Source organism: Rhipicephalus microplus, chromosome 3 (assembly GCF_043290135.1).
Source record: "Rhipicephalus microplus isolate Deutch F79 chromosome 3, USDA_Rmic, whole genome shotgun sequence".
NCBI lineage: Eukaryota > Metazoa > Arthropoda > Arachnida > Ixodida > Ixodidae > Rhipicephalus > Rhipicephalus microplus.
The window spans coordinates 130,158,776-130,180,824 of record NC_134702.1 but is presented as its reverse complement, the minus strand read 5'-3'; the positions used below and the strand labels follow the sequence as shown (position 1 = coordinate 130,180,824).

The following is a 22,049-nucleotide window of genomic DNA, read 5'->3' as shown; positions in this document are numbered from 1 at the left end:
AATTTCCGGAGCCCTCCACTATGGCGCCTCTCATAATCATATGGTGGTTTTGGGGCATTAAACCCCACTTATCAATCTATCAGCTTTGCTCCTTTAACAATTTTTTAACACACCATCCTGGCTGCCCGAATCACGTTCTTCTCATGATAGAGCAGAAAGACATGGGTAAAAGGAAATGACAACGCCATCATCAGACCTGTTCTAATGAGAATTCACAGACAATGATGCCAAGTAATGAACATGGTATTATTAGGAATGGCAATGAAAATGTGAAAAATAAAAGGGAACTAAAAGATAACTTGCCAGCGCTAGGATCCGACCGGCAACCTTCAAATAACGCGTCTTTTACAGTTCATTCCATCATTCATAGCGAGGGTCTTGCTCTGGCAGACTTGTTGTCTTCAGGTAGTATGTGTAAGATTATTGGTAAGCTACCAGCTCGTAATAAGATCACGTGGTACGCGATAACAACGTGCTGAAAGAGTGTCCTACACTCACCGCAATGTCAACAGGGGGTGCTGAATAGAGCTCCTACGCTCACATGCACATAAATACACTATATAGGAAACGGGGAGGTGACTTCCGCCGTGGCTCATTGGTAGAGCATCGGACGCATCACTAGAAGGTCGCAGCTTTGAATACTTCCGGTAGCAAGTTACCTTTTTGTCCACTTTTTTTCCCCAAAAAGGCAATGCAATCCTAACTCACTTCTTTTGGTGTAATCATGTGTTAGGTCTCGGAAGTGTTATGTGTAACAAAAAAGCGATCCTCTTAAATTTACACTCCTTCCGTTCGTTCAATTTTCTGTCGCATATGCGGCGTTTATTGAATGACTAGAGTGGTGACGAACTTCTTTTGATCGTCTCCATCTCATATTTTTCATGTGGCCAGCGTACTTGCTTCCTCTTGCACAAGGAGACATCAGAAATCCTTAGGTGTTGAATATAGTATACTGAAATCAAATTGCCGTAACTTCCGATGGTAACTGCATCCCAAAGCTATCATCCGCAAAATACGCGGACAGCGTATTAATATACGCTTAGGAAGGCATTAATAGCATTAGGCAGGCAAATATATGTGACTCCATTTGCTCTATCTGTTGTGACTGAGCTGCTATTTGCCCTTAATATGAAGTGGGCAGGGTCGGAAGTTAAACAATAGTTAGGAATTCACTCATATATAGTTGTATATTTGTGTCAATTTAGCAAATATTGGACTAAAACTGAACGTTATGGGATACCACTTTGCCTGCACGCGTGCTGCGTCCTATAGTGGTCATAACATAACATATGTTATAGTACAATTGACCGTCGTAAAACAGTTAAAAAAGCAAGCGTGTTAATTACCTTGTCAGAAGGCACGGTACCAACCATACTGAAACGTAATCACTGTCCAGAGCACGAAAGAATACTCAAGAGCTTTTAGTTCAATTTTTAAGCTTATCAAGCTGACCTTCGTAATTCGCGACTAATTTTAGCAAGGAGGTCACATCAGGCATATGACTCAGTAGTCATTGTGGGTCATAAGATTTCTATGGGGAATTAGACTATAGATTTTGAAAGCCCCCTGAAACACTGCGTTTTAGGTGGAGGTGAAATGGACTCAAAGTTTATTTCTATTTAAACTTAAAGCGCAGGTTTTGTTCTTTAACGCAGAGCGTTCCCGAAAGAAAAACTATCGAAGGAAAATCTACCTGGCTAGTCTTAAGCCTGTTACTTTGTAGCGATTCTTTGTGCCCCCTCTGATATACCAAATATAGAGGCATAACATTCCCTGCATTGAATTATGTGACGTGTCATTTCGTTATTCATTTTGAACAGCCCTTCGCTGGTAGAGTGTCTTCAGAGAAAGCATAACTGATTGACGTTGTGCGTCACTCACAATCGCAAAAGTTGTTTTAGGCCCTCTTCAACACGATGAGTATGGTATATATGTGCTTACGTTCTTTAATTATAAGCCTTCGTTGTGGCCTAGTAATTATGTCACTTGACTGCTGATTCGAATGCAGCAAGATGGAATCACAGCCACAATGACAGAATCACATTTTTGATGAAAGTGGAACTATTTGAGGACTTTGAGCTTAGAATAAGGTGCACATTAAGCAACCCCAGTTTGTTAAAATTTCCGGATCCCTCCACTAACGTGTCAGTAGGTCGAATTGCGATTTTGGGACGTTATCCATCGCCAATATAGTTTAATTTATTATAGCAATTTTCCTACAATACATTTTGAACACGTCAACTCAGACACACGTCACACGTCAACTGCACGAAAACACAATATCAAAAAAGCCATGCGTATAGCTATTGATTTGTGCGTTCTAACACCCTAAAACCACCTTATGATTATGAGAGACACCGTAGTGGAGGGCTCCGGAAATTTTGACCACCTGAGGTTCTTCAACGTGCACCCAAATCTGAGCGCATGGGCGTACAACATTTATGGCTCCATCGGAAATGCAGCCACTGCAGCCGGAATTCGATCACGCGAACTGCGGGTTAGTAGCCGAGTACCTTAGGCACTAGACCACCACGGTGGGACATGCGTATACATAGGCAACGCAAATGTGCAGACTCGAGTGTCGTCTGAGCATCAAGTCAATAAAGATTACTTATCCCTCTTGTTTTTTTTACAGGTTAAATTTAGCACTCAAGAAGATCAATGGCTAAAAGAGCGGAGCGTGCTGCCAAGCTACGTTAACACGAAATATTACACCTCCCTATTGCGCCGGTACGGTGTCGTAACTCGACGAGCCACTGAGCTTGCGTTGAGCATCGCTGGATACGAAATAGAACGTGAGCCCACACCAAATTTCTCGTTATGGCTGACATAGAAGTGAACTGAACGTGTAAGAGGCATTTGTTGTTATGGTAAACTGTAAACTTACAGCAAAGTTGTTTTGTAAACGAGCGAATGGCCTTTTTTATGCACAAACAATCATAGCACGCATCGTCTTCGTTTTTGATATATGCGGGCGCTGCATTCGCCTCCATATGCAAGGTTATATTCCTTATGCTTCTCTCTAAGTCTGTCGTGTATCAAGCCGCTTTGTACAAGTGATAGTCCCTCACAAGTAACTCGTATACGTACAGTTCTATAGGCACTACGCGCACATGATCAGGGCAGTGATGGTGGCGCCTGCAGTGGAATTTCTCCGGGACAGCCTCATCGGTGACGCCACTTGGTCTTCGCAGCCCTGAAAAAGGTTTTAGGTATCCCTTGAGCAGGTTTTCCCATAGCACCCGTGTCTACATACCGTACTTCACACCCATAACATGGCACCACTTTTTCAGGACACATGTCTATATGACGGAAATTATAGCAATTTGCGTTGTGGTCTTGCTGCAGATTGCCTATTCGCACACATGCGAGCTGCCTGGCTTCCACCACGCTTTCAGTAAACGCGTCGGCTCCCGTTTCGTGTGCTAGCAGTAGATCTGACGTGGCCCTTCTTTATCGCTTTTTAGTGGTGTTTTTTTTGTCAACTCTGTTGTAAGATATTGTTATGTAACGTAGGTTGTCGTCCAATTTTTATCTTTCACGCAAAAAGCTTATTTTGCAGGGCTCCTTTCGGTCTTCGGGTTACTCCGCAAGTTTATGGAACAGTCTGTCATTCACAAACTAACCTGCTAATTCGCATCATCAACACATCACCTCAAAGAAGTTATGTGAATGAGGCTGCGTCATCAATTATAACTGTCACGGTTTAAGGCTGCAGAACTGCGGGCACGTATAGAAACCAGAACGCACGCGCTGCTTGCTTGGACGAAAAAGTGTAGCCGCTCTTGGACCTTAACCTACATAAACTTTAAAGGCTTGATAGCAGGACGCAGGAAGCCAAACACACCACACAGTGAGCCGTACTTGAAGCGGTGCGGAGGAACAACGCGCTAGCCGTAACCCTTTCACGCCACATCCTCACTGCGGTACCGGCCTGCCGAAAACTACTGCGCAAATTGTCCGCGAGGAATTATACATACGATGTTGTTGGCAGGCTGTGGTTCTTGGAAAACAATTTGCTGAGGTGCTGTGTGGTGTACCTGTATTTGGGGGAGGGAGTGGTGGTTCTTATCTAGGGACAGTTGGTAGAAAAGGCGCCTGCTAAAGTCGGTAGCACCGCAGGATGCCATCTCACTCACCTTCTACCACTTGACGTCTTGGTCTTTGCCCCGGAGTGATTACTGCACCCTGCCCTTGGTGACATCAGACTCAAACACGCTGACTTGAGTGGAGCGTCACCAGGTTTCCAGCCCCTTGATGCGTGTTCCAGTTGTAGCCTTCTTGCGCTTGAATGTCACGTCCTTGCTAACGACGACGTTTCTTGTTAACTTTTCGTGTAGTATCCGGAAGTCCTACTTTTGAACTTTGGTTCCACGTCCTGTCAGTAGGAGGGCTCGACTGAAACCATCGACTCCTGGACCATTCCGGTAGATGAAAATGAGGGGATCAGAACCTTTGTCTTGTGGTAAAGGTAGAATCGAAAGCACCCTCAGAAGTTTTTTTTTTATTGCAATAGCACTTATGTACTCACCCTGGGCTGGATTTTGCCACCGGCACTGGCGTCGACGTCAACGTCATTCACCGTATATGTAAACGTATATCTATATAAAAACGATAGAAGGAAAAATAATCCAGAAGACTCCGGCACGCGGAGTCGAACCTCCGGCTTCTAATGTATATGAGTACGAGGCATAAACCAGTAAGCCACGAAGGAGCACCTCGTTGAACGTCTAAATGGCAAGCTATTTATAAGTGCACTTTTGTGCTGGCCATGGGAATCTTGAGGAAACTGCCATCGTGTTTTCAGCATTACCAGTGAGATGGCGCAATGAGCGCGCATTACCGGATCGTCATATCCCACGCGTAGCTTCGCCCGCCGAGAGGGGATGCTCTCGAGTGTGCTCACTTATCTCGCGGTAGGGACAATCGTAAACCTTGTGCTGTCAGCGAGACGATTCTATTCAAGCGGGCGCACAATGGCCACTAAAATGGTTGCACAGTCTTCCTTTGCGATAAGGGCGTGTTTTTCAGACACAGCGAAGTAACAATTAGGACGCTTATTCGTGTTCATCTGTTGAGTACGTTTTGTGCGTCATTTGTTCGTGAGAAATGCGGGGCACGTTTCAATCTGGTTGCCATTTTTCGCGTGACCTTCCGATTTGTTACTATCGCGTTCATTGCTTCGTCTTTGCGGCAAAGCTGTGACTTTTTCTTTTTGAAAATCATAGTGTACACGGAAAAACGAAGGTGCCTCGAGGATAGCCGCTGACTGCCATGATTTTTGGAGAAACCAAGAATATGTATATGCCCGAAGGAATAAAAATCGCGTTAGAATTTTAGACACGAGTGGGATGCCTGACAGCTGATCTTTTTTTCCAGCAGATCAGGGTACGGAAGAATGAAAGATCGCTCATAATTTTAGTAGATGATAGAGACCTCGAATAACTCTGTGCGTGCCTTCACGATATTGTTTTAGGAGGGTGATGCTGGACAGGCAGGAAATTTACCCATATCTAGCACAAGATGTTACTATACATTGATCTCAATACCACTCTTTAATGAACAGACATGTTCCTGAAGTGCCTCGTTGATGCAACGCTCAGTATCTCTAAAGTGCGCCCTGCCGCATGTACACGGAATTCCGTATATGACTGACGTTGCACACGTCGAGCTAGGAGCTTCTAGAACACGCTAAGTGATCGTTTGTTTTTAAAATTATTATTTCTTTCTCTCAGTGACACCAAATATTTCACTATTGTTCATACGAGAGAGCTATGAGTGCGCGTGTCTGTTGCAAAAAGTTTTGCTCTCTAAACATTTTTTTTTTGTTTATCCAGTTATGAGCATCGCCGAAGCTCAAATCCATCCATACGCCCCCGGAATCTATTTGGCCATCGGTAATTTTGGTGCTTACACAGCACCATACGTCAGTTCAGGTAGGTGTAGAGTATGAATCAGATTTTCTATTACACTGCAAAATAAAACTTTAGGTACCTAATGTACAAAAGTATCCTGCATTTAATGGGCTAAACTTTGAAATAATAGACAGTCCTGTTTATAGTATTTTCACACTAGCAATAGAAGTGGTATTGCATGCTGCTCTCTAGCGCACTTTCCTGATCGCATGCTGCGTGTACTTATCTCCTAGTCCACTCAGATGAAACAAGAGGCATCACCAATAGCAAGCACATGATATGAGTTAGCTGAAAACGTTTATCAGCATACCTAATGGTGATTGTAAAGGCGCACAGGCCCCTTGCAGTACTATGTCATCTGCGATAACTCAAACACGACGAATTGAAGCTTACTGTGGCTGCCTTGACCGTTACTCTAGCTACCTTGGCACTTTCTTTAGTTACCATTACTAGACGATTTCTTCCTTTTGTTATCATCACCAGATCAGTGGGCGAGCTACATTTCGAAGTACACCAAGAACACCTACAGAAGTAGAGATTCTATGATCGTCCAACAGAGCGTCCTCAGCCTTATCGTTCAGCTGCTCAAGGCGAAGTCCGTGGGTGAGAAGGGGCTTCAGTACCTGGTCGCTTGGAGTGTCTTCAGGCAGCTGATGAAATACACAGTGCCAAACTTGCTCGTCGGCAGAAGCACGAAAAGCGCCGCTTGCTACGAGCACGCCAAAAAGGCGATGCGCATAGCTGTCACAAGCCCCTACTATCAAACCGGTGCGTTAACAGTTTTTCTACGGTGTACATTTGAAGAATGTATTGCTGATGTACTAGACTCTTTACAAGAATCGTCGCAGAGACCATATTCATTCTAAGGAGTGTTTGTCGGTGTTCCTAGCATTCTTCAATTATAGCTGTAGAGTGTTCAATCAAACTAGAAGGAATTAATATCTATCTATCTATCTATCTATCTATCTATCTATCTATCTATCTATCTATCTATCTATCTATCTATCTATCTATCTATCTATCTATCTATCTATCTATCAATCTATCTATCAATCTATCTATCTGTCTGTCTGTCTGTCTGTCTGTCTGTCTGTCTGTCTGTCTGTCTGCCTGTCTGTCTGTCTATCTATCTATCTATCTATCTACCCACCTATCTAGCTTTTAATCTATCTATCTATCTATCTGTCTGTCTGTCTATCTATCTATCTATCTGTCTATCTATCTATCTGTCTGTCTATCTATCTATACCTATCTCGCTATCTATCTATCTATCTATCTATCTATCTATCTATCTATCTATCTATCTATCTATCTATCTATCTATCTATCTATCTATCTATCTATCTATCTATCTATCTATATATATATATATATATATATATATATATATATATATATATATATATATATATATATATATATATTATATATATATATATATATATATATATATATATATATATATACCTATCTGTCTGTCTGTCTGCCTGTCTGTCTGTCTATCTATCTATCTATCTATCTATCTATCTATCTATCTATCTATCTATCTATCTATCTGTCTCTCTGTCTGTGAAGTTCTGTCGTGTTCGTTTAAGTACCCACTACATTGAGCGTGTTCGTGAAATGACAGATGTATTACCAACATGGGTAATGTGTTACGATACTTCAAAAGAGTTGACTGTTGGTCGAGTTGGTGCTTCGAGATAGAAACCCTCGTGAGAGCGCGACTAAACACTACACGCAGCCTGTCCGCGTCTCTCACTTTCTGCGTGTCGTGTTTAGTTGGGCTCTCACGATGGTTTCCATGTGTTACGATATCATTCAAGTCTACGTGAATGTCATGTTCTTCATGACGGGTGATAACGTACTGATTAGAGTTTTCTTTGCTTGCATACCCGAACATGTATGAAGCAGCATAAGCAACATTACTTACATTTTTTGATGTGGGCAGCGTTTTATTGCATTGTAAACAGACTAATAACGTTCTATATCTATATCTAAATGTAGTTTATGGACTGCTGCACAATGCTTTCTACTACTGCTCTTACAATACAACAAATATTTCTATTGTAGTAATGAATACCGGCTTTATTCCACTAACTGTTTTGCATAAGAAGACAGTTTCCGGTGAAATAATTCACTAGCTCTTATCTCTATTTGTAATATCCAATAAAGCTTAAGCAAACTGTCCCTTTTGATAGTATTGCATTGAAGTTGTTTTCCGATCTTAATGTTTGTTCCCTTCGCATGCTTAGACCATGTCCGCGCATAAGGAAACGCTGATGTCGTTTTTTTATTTTATCGAAGATTCAGCTGAAAAGAACTGGTACCGCATGGTAGCTGCGGACGTTAGCATAGACTGTTTTGAAAACTCTTCGGAAGAATAAGCAGCAAAGAAGATTCTTCTTAATTTGTTTCATCGCTACTTGTAGAAGTTATGTCGATTACCATATTTCTTGTGTGGTATTGGTGCACAGCAGTTTAGGGAGGCCAATTCGTCATATGCTGTTGTCCTGAAATCGTACGCAGTCGTCATCGCTTTTTTTTTTTACTCGGGTGAAATTCTATACAGCATAGCCAGCTCTAGCGTATTTAGCACGCGCTCAACCAAAGCGAAATTTCTTCCCTGTTGGTCTTAGAGCACCTTCTTTATGACATTGGTTGTACCGAAAGTACGATTACCAGTGAGCTACAGATTCGAGCGAAGGTGCTAAGTGAATCCGACAACCGTGTGGCGAAGAGTCAAACCCACTCTCTCAAGACCACCCGTACGCCATTTGCTACGTCGCTCGGTGTTTCCTTGGCCACCGTAAGGGATGCAAGAGTGATTCCTGCTCCCGCCAAGTGCGAATTTTGAGCAGTAAATTATTTTATATGCGGAATCTCCTTTTTCATAGGCAAATTGCTGAGGTTTGTGGTCAGGAGTGCGTGTCCAGTCAGCCATAGGTTCATTGGTTTCTTGTGCTTGAAAAAAAAAAAAGAGGAAAGCAGTTTACATGCTAATTTACTTACGTACAGAATTTATTTAGTTATTTGTTTATATGTTTATTTATTTTCTTATTACCTGGAGTAGAAAGCACTGAAGAAGACAGTGAATTTGAATAAAAGGCCATACTTCTCGACTGCACGAAGCAGTGTAGTTTTGAGTTTTACAACGCAGACAAGACCAAAAACTGAAACAAACATAGGAGACAGAACTTTCGCTGTTGCGTTTGTATTTACTTTGTGTCGTGTTTTTTTTTTGCACCTTTAGCTAAAGAAATGCGCCACTGGATTGCCTAAAGAACTATTCTTCGAAGTGTAGCAGTATAGCTGTTGGGTAAAGGAAGTAAAGCAATCATGTACAGCGTCTCCGAGAAATGAAATATGTCTTCTTGTTTTGCGATGACAAATAATGCTTCACTGAAAGTTTTGTCGTGAGTTGCATTTGTCACATGTGAGCAAAGCTCGTTTTTGTGTGCAGATGATCAGGCACAAGGAAACGACAGGATTTTAACCAACAAAAAACTTCGACAAAAATTTATTACACCTGATAATAAATTGCTTAAACCTTACGTTTAAATGTAAGCACTGCGATAATTTTATTGGTTTCCATGTTCCCTGCTACGCAGTGGTCCCACGGAAGTCGCTCGAAGATGTGAAAACAATGCTGCTTAATATTCGCAATGCGTACGCCGAGACGTTCGAGAATTCAAGTTGGGTTGAAGGACAAGATCGCTTTATTGCTCTCCAGAAGCTCTTCAAAATGCGATCATACGTAGGAAGTCCTGAACGATACCTGGATCCCGCATACGTGGAACAACTCTACAGTCAGTATTTTTATTTTTGCATGCTCCACACGCTTACGCAGCAATTTCGAAATTGTGGCCGTTATTTGAAATATATCTATATATATATATGTATATATATATATATATAGATCTCTTCTCTCTCTCTTTATATATATTGTTGTGCCACAGACATGTTCCTCGATCGGGAGCAAGTCTCACAAGATCTAGCCCTGTTTCGACGAACTGTCTCCCCCCCCCCCCCCTCCCAGCGCCGCCGTCTGTGCAGGAGAACCGTGCAGTCCGGGGATAACGTCGTTTCCTCCGCCGAACCACTTTGCAGTTCCGGGTAGGGCTACGTCTCCCCCTCCGAGCCCGAGAACTGGTCGGAAAGAATGGACCAAAGACGCTATTTAAGGCCGAGCCGGCCCCATGTTAGTAGATTTTGCCCCAGCCGACGTTGTCGTGCTGGCCGGCCCTGTAAAACGACAACCTGCTACAGTAAACGCTACTTTTGTTGCTGTTTTCTAAACGGATTGCCTCCCTGTTTCACCTTCGGGCTAAGGCTTCATCGAAGTCCGCTCGACGGCTCGCCGCTCGTCGCCACCGCTACCATTGCGACAGAGCAAAATTCCTAACAATATATATATATATATATATATATATATATATATATATATATATATATATATATATATATATATATATATATATATATATATATATATATATATATATATATCTGTGTTCGTTTAAACGGCAAGCTATTTATATCTACAACTTACCGCTGCTCAGTCAGGATCATCTCGAAGAGAATTGTGTTTTCAGCATTAGCAGCAAGATGGTACAATGAGCACGCGTTGTCTCCCGCTCACCTACGCTTACTTCTCCCGGCTTTGAGAAGGATAGCCCTTATCTCGCAGTGTCAAGGAGGGGAGGATGGTGCGCCTTGGTTTAACGTGACTTTGACATTTGTAACTATCGCTGAAACAATACGCGATAAACGCTCAACAACCTGTGTTAAGAACATGTTTTCCTTTTTTGTTATTACGATTTCTATATAGAGAGATCACCCGTGTTTTTTTTTAGCTGCCCATGCTGATAAGAGACCCTTGAGTAGGGCTATTCTGTAAAAGATTACGCCTATTATTCTAACTCTCCTTTCACTTCTTTTCCGAAACAAATTTCGCGCAACACATAACAGAATGAAAGTACTATCACTGTGTGAGAATTGGTGAAATAGCGAGGCTTTGTTTTTGTACCTACAGAATCGTTCCCAAATGTACCACTGAACCGCCTTTTCCCATCATGGATTAAGGCTATGTCCCTTTCTTGCCATCAAAAATGGGCCGACCGGACAACGCATATATTTGACGAGACGGACGTGAAAGCACATTACCAACCTGACTTTAACCTAATTGTCATACCAACTGCTATTATTACACGCCCATTGTATTACCTTGAAGCTCCACAGGCGCTTAATTATGGTGGCCTCGGAATGGTAAGTTCTTTCACACTGTGTCCAAAGGATCTCGAGAAGTGCATACAAAAACCTATCATCACAGCCGAAGAATCTCTATGAAAAACAGATTCTAAAGAAAGCAACAATGCAGGAACCATGTACTACCGGTGTGCTGCATACCTATTATGCAAGTATAAGCGAGTATTTCATTTCTGACGCATATTGGGAGCTATGTGAAGAAATGCTTCTCGTAGCAAGTTATACGTGTTTGATGCAGCTGTTAATTATTACTGAAGTTTCTTGGGCATGTATGCTAGAAGTAACACGTATACCAGTTAGGAGCGTTCACTGCACGTGTGCTCATTCCTCTGTTAAAGAATCAAGCCCGCAGAAGGCCCTACTTCCTCGTGAATAAGCTGCAACGCTCACCATAAAGCAACACATGCAATTCCTTCTCTGGGAGCTAGACGGCTTCAAGAAAAAAACGAACAAATGTGGCTGACACGTCTGTACAGAAATCAGTATACAACACAAAAGTGATACGTGTTTACATGCGGCAGTAAAGTTTCAACACGAGTTTTCTAATCTACGCGGCTCACGATCGGTTTTAACAGCTGAGTGTTTTATGCCGCTCTCCACCATGGCTCCTCTGACATAGCTTCGTCACGGAAGTGACGTTGATTGATAAATTGAAAACAAAACAGAAGGCAAGCATCTGCTGCGCGAAATCGCACCAGCAACCTCTCGTTTCCCAGCACGCGACGCTAAGCACTCCACCAAAGAGCGTACCTCGCACGGAATGATAACGGCAAGCCATTTATAAACACTATACCCTGTTAGGCAGGGCTCAGAGCTTCTATGAAGAAATGCGTTTTCGTTATCAGTGACGAGATGGTCTGACCAACTCGGGTGGGGAGCTCAGGAAGGCCTTCGCCTACACGAAACACAGCCTCCACGGAGCGTGGCCTCTCCAGCGCGCACGCTTAGCAACCTCGTAGTTATGGAAAGGACGAAGGTCACCTCGTATGCTGCGCCAACTCGTTTACGAAAGGAGCGCGCTGCTAAACGACGACGCAGGAAAAATTCTGACAGTTTGCTTATGTCTTGTGTACACTTGTGCACTCGTTTCACGCCTCTTTTTTTCCAGTATGGAGCTGAGACAGCCGTTACTCCGCGCTGGTCCTGTTTTTCCAATTTCGTGCGTGCTTTGTGCTTGATATGCGCGCTGCAAGTTTCGAGCTGCTTGCCGTTCCTAACAGAACTTTGCGATTTGTTGCTGTTGCTGGAACCTGCCTAATAAACGCTTAACTACCTCTGCAAAGAAAGGTTTAACTTTCGTGTTAGACCGACTTATATATATAAGGGGACCAGCCACTTCGTTCCCTAGGAGTCAATCCCAACAGCTTTAGGCATAAAAAACTCCGGCAAAGCTGTTTCCAAAATACATCCTTTGCTATCACTATGTCCGGCCCTCTGAACTTTATTTCAGTGAAAGATTTCTGTTCTTTCAGATAGTGGGCCATGAAATTATGCACGCATATGACGCCAAAGGAAGAAGCTTTGACGACGAGGGAGGACATCGACAATGGGCATCCCGCAGGTTCATGGAAAAATACAGGAAGAGGACGCTTTGTCTCAGAAGAACGTACAAACTTGCCGTAAGTACAGGCGTTGGATATGCCTGACCAATCTTGCAGCAAATAGAGGAGTTTTTGAGGTGGCTGCTCCCCATGAATACTTCGAGAGAATTGAGCAAAAAGTACGATTTTTATGCTTAGAAGCAATTTCGTCATTAGAAACAATAGAGACAGTTTTTTAACATTGTGTGCTTTCTTCTCGTAAATCATACTGCTGGAAAATCTTGTGTAATGAGAAGAATTTCAAGTTACAATAACTTGATTTGCAAGTATCATGAAAATTGTTCGCGTGAAACACTCTTACGTAATTGCGATTGAAGCATTCAGCTAATTTTGAATAAGCAAATTCGACCATCAAGTGCCCCCGTGATTAATACAAAATACTTTTCTTCTTGTTCACCATATCAATGCGTATTTCTAAAAATGATTGTAATCGGTTCTTTTATTCAACAATATAAGAAGGACGACATTGAAGATACCTTTAAATAGAGCGTCTGCCTAATGGTCAATATATTAGGTGCACAAACCAGACAGACAAGAGAGGTCACGCATTTCTGTGTCAGTCAAGCTATGGCTGATGGTTCACGAACACATCAAAGGAACATCAAAAAATAGCTGGCGCCACAGCTTGTTCATAGGAGGTTAATCTGAAAAGTATTTCGTTATTTCTGTGTTAGTAGGGAACAAAAATGGAACGGTTGAAAATACACATGCTACCTGTAATTTTGTACAGTGCACGGACACGAACAAGCCTTTCGGTAATAGCGACTGTACTGCCCCTTGGCGTTGCGTCACATGTAAACATACAGCCTCACGCTTCTTAGGAGAAAAGCTCGTTGGGGCCACACTCCACTCTCGCCGTTGAAGTTCCGAGCGCAGGGGAAAACAACAAATGCACGCTGGCAGCGAGCGCAGGACGGGGCGGAAGACGCCTTCTCGCTGCAGCGCGCGGGCTGCGCTTGCCCCACACTCACTCGCTCAGCCGTTCCCGCCAACAAGCGCTGCAAACATTCTCCCTACGCACTTCCCACCCTACGCCTTCCTCAAAGCCAGAAAGGACGCTTAGTCATATGCTTCCCAATTTAAGAATTTTCGCTTATCGACTGTACTCATACACGAAAGCGTCCGTTTTAAAGACAATAGTCTTTCTTGGGGACCTTCAATGGAAAAATTTTGGTGTGTTTATCTGTCTGCCTCTTTGTCTGTCTGTCTGTACATTTGTCTGTCCGCCCTTAACGATATCTCGAACGGCACCAAACGGCTGACCACATCCGCAGCGCCCCCCCCCCCCAAATATTTCTCAAGACTTAGCGTTCATAGTTGTGCGATTGTCAAGTAAAAACCAATTATTGCGCATATCTGAGGCGCCATAACCACACGTTGATGTTTTGTATTTCTGCATTAATGCTAAAAGAGGCACACACAAGTAACTCTAAGGACTGTAGCGTTTATTGCACTGCGCTGACACTGCTTTGCTACGACGACACCGTGGCGGAACCTGCCCGTTGCTTTGCGTTCCACACCTTACCACCTCCGAGACTGGCGCACAACTTTCTTCGCGGGTGCGCACGCCTTCGTTTTCGAAGATAACTGCCAGATGGCGCTCGTGTCTAACGTGCCTCGATGCGCTCGTTCGCCGCCGCTACACGCTCGAGGCACTCTGAGGCAGCGCCTCCAGAATACCATTCACCGATTTTCTTGCGCAGAACATCAAATAAGTGTTTTCTTCACTCTCTTCAAACGCAAGACTATCGTCTTTCGACGCAATTTGCAGTGTAACATGCAGATTTCGAACAAAGGTTTTTATCAAGATTTCTCAGATCCTATTATTTACTTACACAAGTAATACAATATCGCACGATATTTATTCCTCTATTGTACTTTTTGACCACCCTAACAATCACTTACACCATCATTTATTGTCCTTGTACTGAGCGTTATTGAAACAGAACACCGCCAGCTAATGCAATGTATGTGATAACCGATGACGGACTGAGAGGTTGTTTTCAAGTGCAGATTTTTATCCATAAGAAAAATACTTATGAGTGCGAAGCGCGAGCGTGTGCACGAGCTGGAGATGCTGGACTGCTCGAGAATTTGTGTCCGTACTGGCTGTCTGCCTATTACCTGACGTTGCTATTAAACTCCCTTGCAAAGTGTTGGAGGTGCTGGGTACGCAAATCTGGAACTTTGAAGCCGGAAGCTGCCCACTGTATCAGCAATGCCTGATCAGACAACCGAGCAAGGCGCCACCCAGGAAAGCACGGCCCTATCTGAACTGGTCATCGTGCCTACCACCCTGCACCAACGGGATCACCCCTTCTTTAGCGGCACTGAGGACAAAGATGTGGAAGACTGGTTGCATCTGTTTGAAAATGTGAGTGCTGCCAACAAGTGGGACGACCCCTCGAAATTGGAGTATGTCCTATTTTATCTCAAAGACGTCGCCTGCCTGTGGTTCACAAACCACTGTGCTGAGTTTACCACTTGGGCTGCTTTCAAGACCACCCTGGCAGCTGGGTTTGATCGGCCCGCAGTACGCAAGCTGCGTGCTTAACAGCGCCTACGCGGACGTGCATAAAGGCAGGGCGAAAGCTTCACACACTAAATTGAGGATGTTATGAATTTATGCCGGCTATTTGACCCTGCATGACCGAACAAGACAAGATCAGGCATACCTTGAAAGGCATAGACGATGATGCCTTTCAAATGTTGCTGGCGAAGGGCTGAAGTACCGTATCCGAACTTGTCACCTTGTGCCAGATCTTGTAAGAGATTTGCAAACAACGTGCATCAGTTCCGAGGTCGAAGGCAGCAGACGACTCTCTCACTGCCCTGGCCGTCGGTGGCGACAGCACATTGCTGGAGCAGATAAAAGAATATGTACGCGAAGAGGTCGCTCGACAGCTTTCGTGTCTCTCGTATCTGCCAACCACCGAAGCACCGACGAACCGCCTAACGCCGACCATCAGGCAGGCTATTCAGGAGCAGTTCTCCGAGACGTTCCCATTACCTACGTCTCCCTCTCCACCAACACCTGTTGCCGCGCCACTGACTTATGCGGCCGTCGCGGCAATGCCTCCATCTCGTCTGCCATTGTATACGCCACAACCTGTGCCACCGTTCACCGCGCCGTTTCCAACAACACAGCAGCATGCTGGAAATCCTTGGCACTCTGCTGACAACCGGCCCATGTGTTACTTTCACTGAATTATAAGCCACGTTGCACGTCTGTGTCGTCGGCGCTTCGCAGTTAACGCACCAAGATACCCTGACTATTCGTTTCGGCCTCCATACCGCGCACCGCACGTGCCACCTGAAGTTCACGAACATCACGCACAAGCTGCTTCCAGCACTCGAACCGCCACTTCTCGACGTTCTACTTCCCGCTCGCCTTCTTCTTCAACAAGTCGTCATTCTGTATCGCCTATGCGTCGACGACCCACCTCTATTGAGACGGAAAACGCACTGCCGCAGCTCCGGAGGCACGAGCTGCGTCGTAGTCTAATCGTTAAGTCATCGCCTGTCTCTCACCAATCTTATTGATGTAATCGTCGAATATGTACGAACACTTGCACTCATCGATACCGGTGCCGCGATATCTGTGATAAGTCAAAGGCTCTGCCGCTCCTTTTGTAAAGTGACGATGCTTTCTCCCGTGGTTTCTCTTAACACTGCGAGCGCCCAACAAATTTAGCCCGTCGCGGCATGTACAGCAAAAGTGGTCACTCGAGACGTGTTGTACACCATTGAATTTCACGTGTTGGCTTTGTGTTCCCACGACGTCATACTAGGATGGGATTTCTTATCACGTTATCACGCCATCGTGGACTGTGCTCGGGCCGAAGTGGGGCTGTTACCGTTTCCTTATGCGCCTTCTGTTGATGCGGCCATATCTGGTGTGGCTAACTTTGTCGTCGTGGTAGACATTGACCTTCCTCCTTTCACCGCCCAGTTTGTCCCTGCCTACTGTGCTTCACTTTCTGATGCTACCATCCTATTCACGTCATCTGACATCTTCGATAGCCGCCACCACACATCGCTGCCATTCGCCGTTCTTGCGCTTTGTCAAGATACTACCGTAATATTAATTTCCAATCCTAACTCGTGCCCCTCAGTGTGAGCCTCAACGAGACGCTCGGCCACATTCAGCCAATTGATGAAGGTACTATCATGCTTGCCGATTTCTTTGACACCAAGCAGAATATGGAGCTGCATGCATTGCTTCCTCACCTTGCCTCGGACAGCCTGTCTTCCGATGCATTTCACCGTTCTATTGACTGCCATCTAGCCCCGGCTCAACGAGAGCAGCTTGTTACCCTGTTGCACGAATTCAGGCGTTCGTTTGACTTTCCCCAAAGTGGTGCTAGGAAGGACGAACACCGTTATGCAGACAATTGACACAGGGAAGAGTACTCCTTTGCGCCAGCACCCCTATCGTGTGGCACCGGCGGAGCGTCGCGTAATAGCAGAACAAGTAGACGACATGCTACAGCGTGGAGTCATCAAGCCTTCTTGTAGTCCTTGGTCTTCAACAATTCTACTCGTAAAAAAAATATGGTTTGATCCGGTTCTGTGTAGACTACAGGTGCCTAAACAACAATTCAAGGAAAGATGTTCACCCACTTTCTCGCGTAGACGACGCTCTCGATTGTCTCCAAGGTGCAGAATTTATTTCCTCGCTTGACCTTCGCTCAGGTTATTCGCAGGTCCCAATGGCCTATTCTGATCGTTCGAAAATGGCCTTCGTCACAGCAGATGGCCTATATGAATTTACCGTAATGCCATTCGGACTCTGCAATGCGCCCGCCACATTCGAGCGAATGATGGACCGCATTTTGCGCGGTCTCAAATGGAACATATGGTTGTGCTATCTGATGACGTTGTGGTCTTTTCATCCTATTTCACTTCTTATCTCACACGTGTGCGTAAGATACTACAGCGCCTTACCACCGCCAGACTTCAGCTTAACCTGAAGAAGTGTCACTTCGGGGCTAAACAACTGACCATACTTGGCCATGTCGTTTCGAAAGCCGGCATCCTTCCCGACCTTGACAAGCTTCGTGCTGTTGCTGAGTTTCCTAAGCAGACTACAGTTAAGGAACTACGAAGCCTTGTGGGCCTGTGCTACTATTTTCGTCGGTTTTTCCGGAACTTTGCGTCCATCCTCGCTACACTCACCAAACTCCTTGCTGGCCCCGCAGATCTTTTGAATTGAACAGCAGCCTGTGACGAATTCTTTGCAACACTGCGCCAAATCGTTACTTCACCACCCGTACTGCGCCCTTACGACCCTACTACGCCGACCGAAGTACGCACGAATGCGAGTGGCGTCGGCCTTGGTGCAGTACTCGTGCAACGCTTACCAGTTTTTATGGAGTATGTAATCAACTATGCTAGCCGCGCCCTCACTAAGGCAGAAGCCAACTATTCTGTTACGGAAAAAGAGTTCCTCGCGATGGTGTGGGCGAGAAAAAGTTTTGCCCCTATTTGTACGGCCAAACTTTAGATGTGGTAACTGACCATCACGCGCTCTGTTGGTTGGCTTTACTGAAAGATCCTTTTGGTCTTCTTGGACATTGGGCACTAAAACTCCAGGAATTCGACATAAGCGTAGTCTACTGATCGGGGTAAAAGCACTCTGACGCAGATGCGCTTTCACAACCACCCGTGAATTCTGATGATACGGAAATATCAGCCCTTTACCTTCCCCTCTCTGCCGTCAGCGTCACAGACATGTCATCCGAACAGCGGAAGGACCCCTGAATTGTCTCGCTCTTGAATATGCTTTCTGACGCATCAACTTCCGGTTACCCGCGTGCTCTTCGCTGCCAAGCGACGCATTTTGCCATACGAAATGTTCTGCTATACCGTCGCAACTATCAAGTGGCGGGTCGTAAATGGCTGCTAGTCATACCCAGGCGTATGTGGTCTGATAAGTGCAAATATTTTCATGCTGAACCGCAACACGCACACGCCGGTGTGCTAAAGACGTATGAGTGGATTTACCAACGATATTACTGGTGGGGTATGTACACGTTTGTACGGAAACACATTCGCTTATGTTCCTTCTGTCTGCAGCGCAAGACATTTTCTCAGTCAGCCGGTCAACTGCAATCTTTACCATGACCTGCACGCCCATTTGACCATGGTGGGATTGACCTATACGGCCCACTACCGTGCTCTGTTGGTGGTAATCGATGGGTGATTGTGGCTGCCGACCATCTGACAAGGTACGCCGAAACAGCAGCGCTACCTTCGGCTGGTGCTCGTGACGTTGCAACCTTCATCCTGCATCGGTTCGTTCTTCGTCATGGTACACCACAGGAGCTCCAGAGTGACAGAGGTCACGTGTTTTTGTCCGAATATCTGCAGCAGTTCCTACATCCATGCTGTTCGGTACACCGCACATCAACAGCCTACCACCCACGAACAAACGGCCTCACGGAACGTTTCAATAGAACCTTTGCAGACATGCTCACTATGTGTATTGATTCCAACCACTTCAATTGGGATGTCGTTCTTCCTGTCGTGACGTACGCTTACAATACGGCGATTCATTCAACAACAGGCTTTCCTTCATTTTTTTATATAGTCGTGACTCATGCAGCACACTCGACACAATTCTGTCATACAAACCTGATGCCTCCGAGTTCAGCCCAGCTTCATAAATGGCCGAACATGCCGAAGAGTGTCGTCAGCTTGCACGGTCCTTCACAGCTGATAATCAAGGCCTCCAAAAAGATCGCTACGACCATGATCTTGTTCAGGACACTTTCCCGTTAGTTCTCTCGTGTGGCTCCGACTGCCTTTGCACTCTCGTGGACCGACTCTCAAGTTTGCACCGAAGTATACGGGCCCTTACCGCGTCATACAGCACCATTCTTCTGTCACCTATGTGATTGAACTGCTCAAGCCGTCCACGGACCAACGCCGCCTTGGTCTTGAGACAGTCCACATCAGTCGCCTCAAGCCCTGCGACGACCCTTTTGTTCTCTTGTCACCTTTAGTCGCCAGGATGACTCGTCTTCATCACGAGGTATTGTAGTGGGGAATTCGCTAGGCAATGACAAGTGGGACCATCTCTGAGTGCGAAGCGCGAGCGGGTGCGCGAGCTATAGACGCTGGACTGCTCGAGCATTTGTGTCCGTACGGGCTGTCAGCCTACTACCTGGCGTCGTTATTACACTCTCTTGCAATATAAAAAAGTAAATATTATATTTGCATGTCAATGATCACTGTTTTAGCAGGGCTCATATATTCGCTTTCTTGTAGTCGCACTCAAATACAGTATTTTTTAATAAGTGCCTATAGTATTTTGAATTACAACTCATTTACCGGTGGCAAAGCAACATTATAGATTATTTGCAGTTTCGCAGGATAATGCTATTTATCGTATTACTTCAATTTCTTAGCAGAAAGAACTGTAAAGCTCAATCAATCTAAGTTGAGATACCTCGGTCCAGAATCTACAGAGAACAGAAGGTTGTTATTTCTCCTTGTTTCTTGTACGCAGCATATTCCAGCAAGAGAAGCTGTTGCAACTTACAATTTACAAAATAACGCACTACTGTTGCACGAGTGAAAGTGATACATCCTTACAGAAAATTGCCTGTATAATGAAAGACAGTGTAAAGTTCTGCAGAATCTTTTGCGGAGTAGGTCAGATGTGCGCAAGCTCTACTCATCGAGCGAAGTGTGACAGAGCGAGCATTACAACTCAAAATCATGTCGTTGTTACGGGTTAGTTGATGACCTGTTTATGCTTTTGAAGAATACAGCTTGCAAGGGGTACGCCTTTTTTGTTGCATTTTGTTGCATATCTACAGGGGAATCATATAAATGTCCCCACGCGGTTCGCCAAAATTGTATGAACCAATATTAACGCGCCTATAGAATTTATGCACTTAAGACCACCCTAAGATGCACAGTTTCCATACGTTTTGTCTTTATCGTGTTAAGATTTGTCAATATCCAATACCAAGAAATCTTTATAGGAATTTCACTAGTGTTAGAGAGATACTGTTTTGCCTTTCAAGTACAATACAATGAAGCAGCGTACTGTAGCGTGGCTGGTTTTGATGACTTTTGAAACGTGTGCGTAACGCGCGCAATTTAAATTCTGACTATTCGCAGTTGCGGCGAAGAGCTCGCCGGGACGAGGTAGATGACTTCACCGAATCCGAGATTTTGGCTGATCATGTGGGTGTCAAGACAGCATACAAGGCGTTCTCTTCTTTGCCAATTATGCAGCGTACGCAAACGTTGAAAGGTCTCAACGTATCGGCGGAACGCCTGTTCTTCATATCTCACTGCATGAAGATGTGCGCAGAGTATAGCTTTCAAGAGGGCCGCCACGCACCTAAACGGCTGCGGTGTATCGTGCCACTTATGAACATGCAAGAGTTCACAAATGCGTTTGGTTGCAGCGGTGGACAGTTGATGAATCCAAGGAAGAAGTGTGACTTCTGGTCGTAACAAGACCGAGGTCAAGCGCAGTGTTCGGGTCTTACTGTGGTGTACGCTGAACTCCGAAGTTTAAATAGCGTACTTCATTGTCAACATTTCATTGATTGTATATATAGGGAAGTATTATTCCATGGCCCCATTTTCATTTTGCCTGCCCGCTCCCTATTTTCTCGACTGGGGTATAAAAGCGAGACAGCGCACAGTCACGCGTTTCGCTTATCTCGTATCTCTCATGTAACACCGAGATTCTTGCGTAAAGATCTGTACCGTTTTCTCGAAAATATACGTAATTCAATACGTTACCAGCCCCTCTTCCTCTTTCAGGTGTCCCTTATTTATTTTTCTATGCAGTTGTTTTTCTTTTACTCTAGTCTTTGTTTTTCATGTGTTGCATAAAAAATATTGTTCTTTACAAAAGCTCCCGCATTGGCGTTTAGCTTCCAATTTTCAACTATTTACCTACAAATACAATGTTTCTATTATCCATAGGACCTGTGATATATATTAGGGTGTTTGTTATCAAAAGATCACATTTCTATAGTACACATACCATGCGTGCTTGGTGACAGGAGTCGTTGAAACAAAAATTACGGCTTCAACAATTTATATTATTCGCAAAATGGGTCTTTGTTACGTAATATTTTTTATGAAACCTTCTTTGAACAACTTGTCTTCTCTGCTAGGAACTAGTGAATATGAATAATGATAATAAAAAACTCAATGCAGACAAAGTTTCGCAGCAGTATCTGCATTTTACGAACAGCATAAATTTGGATAAATCTGCCAGTCGCACAAAAAG

At 44.5% G+C, this 22,049-nt stretch overlaps 1 protein-coding gene across 1 annotated transcript; it reads left to right on the top strand.

The window, feature by feature from the left end:
* The first annotated feature begins 2,639 nt into the window (after nt 1–2,639).
* On the top strand, nt 2,640–21,801 carry LOC142803924 (uncharacterized). Its single transcript, XM_075890221.1, has 6 exons — nt 2,640–2,795; nt 5,838–5,936; nt 6,399–6,683; nt 9,527–9,724; nt 12,656–12,802; nt 20,918–21,801. Exons 2-5 carry the CDS (start codon nt 5,840–5,842, stop codon nt 12,667–12,669), a joined length of 594 nt encoding a protein of 197 aa, XP_075746336.1. The 5' UTR covers nt 2,640–2,795; nt 5,838–5,839; the 3' UTR covers nt 12,670–12,802; nt 20,918–21,801.
* The last annotated feature ends 248 nt before the right edge of the window (nt 21,802–22,049 follow it).

What these genes read in the sequence shown, in the direction of transcription:
- LOC142803924 (XM_075890221.1), top strand. Translation starts at nt 5,840, where the DNA reads ATGAGCATCGCCGAAGCTCAAATCCATCCATACGCCCCCGGAATCTAT. An exon ending in AGCACCATACGTCAGTTCAG is followed by an intron (nt 5,937 to 6,398) that starts GTAGGTGTAGAG and finishes TATCATCACCAG; the next exon opens with ATCAGTGGGCGAGCTACATT. An exon ending in AAGCCCCTACTATCAAACCG is followed by an intron (nt 6,684 to 9,526) that starts GTGCGTTAACAG and finishes CCTGCTACGCAG; the next exon opens with TGGTCCCACGGAAGTCGCTC.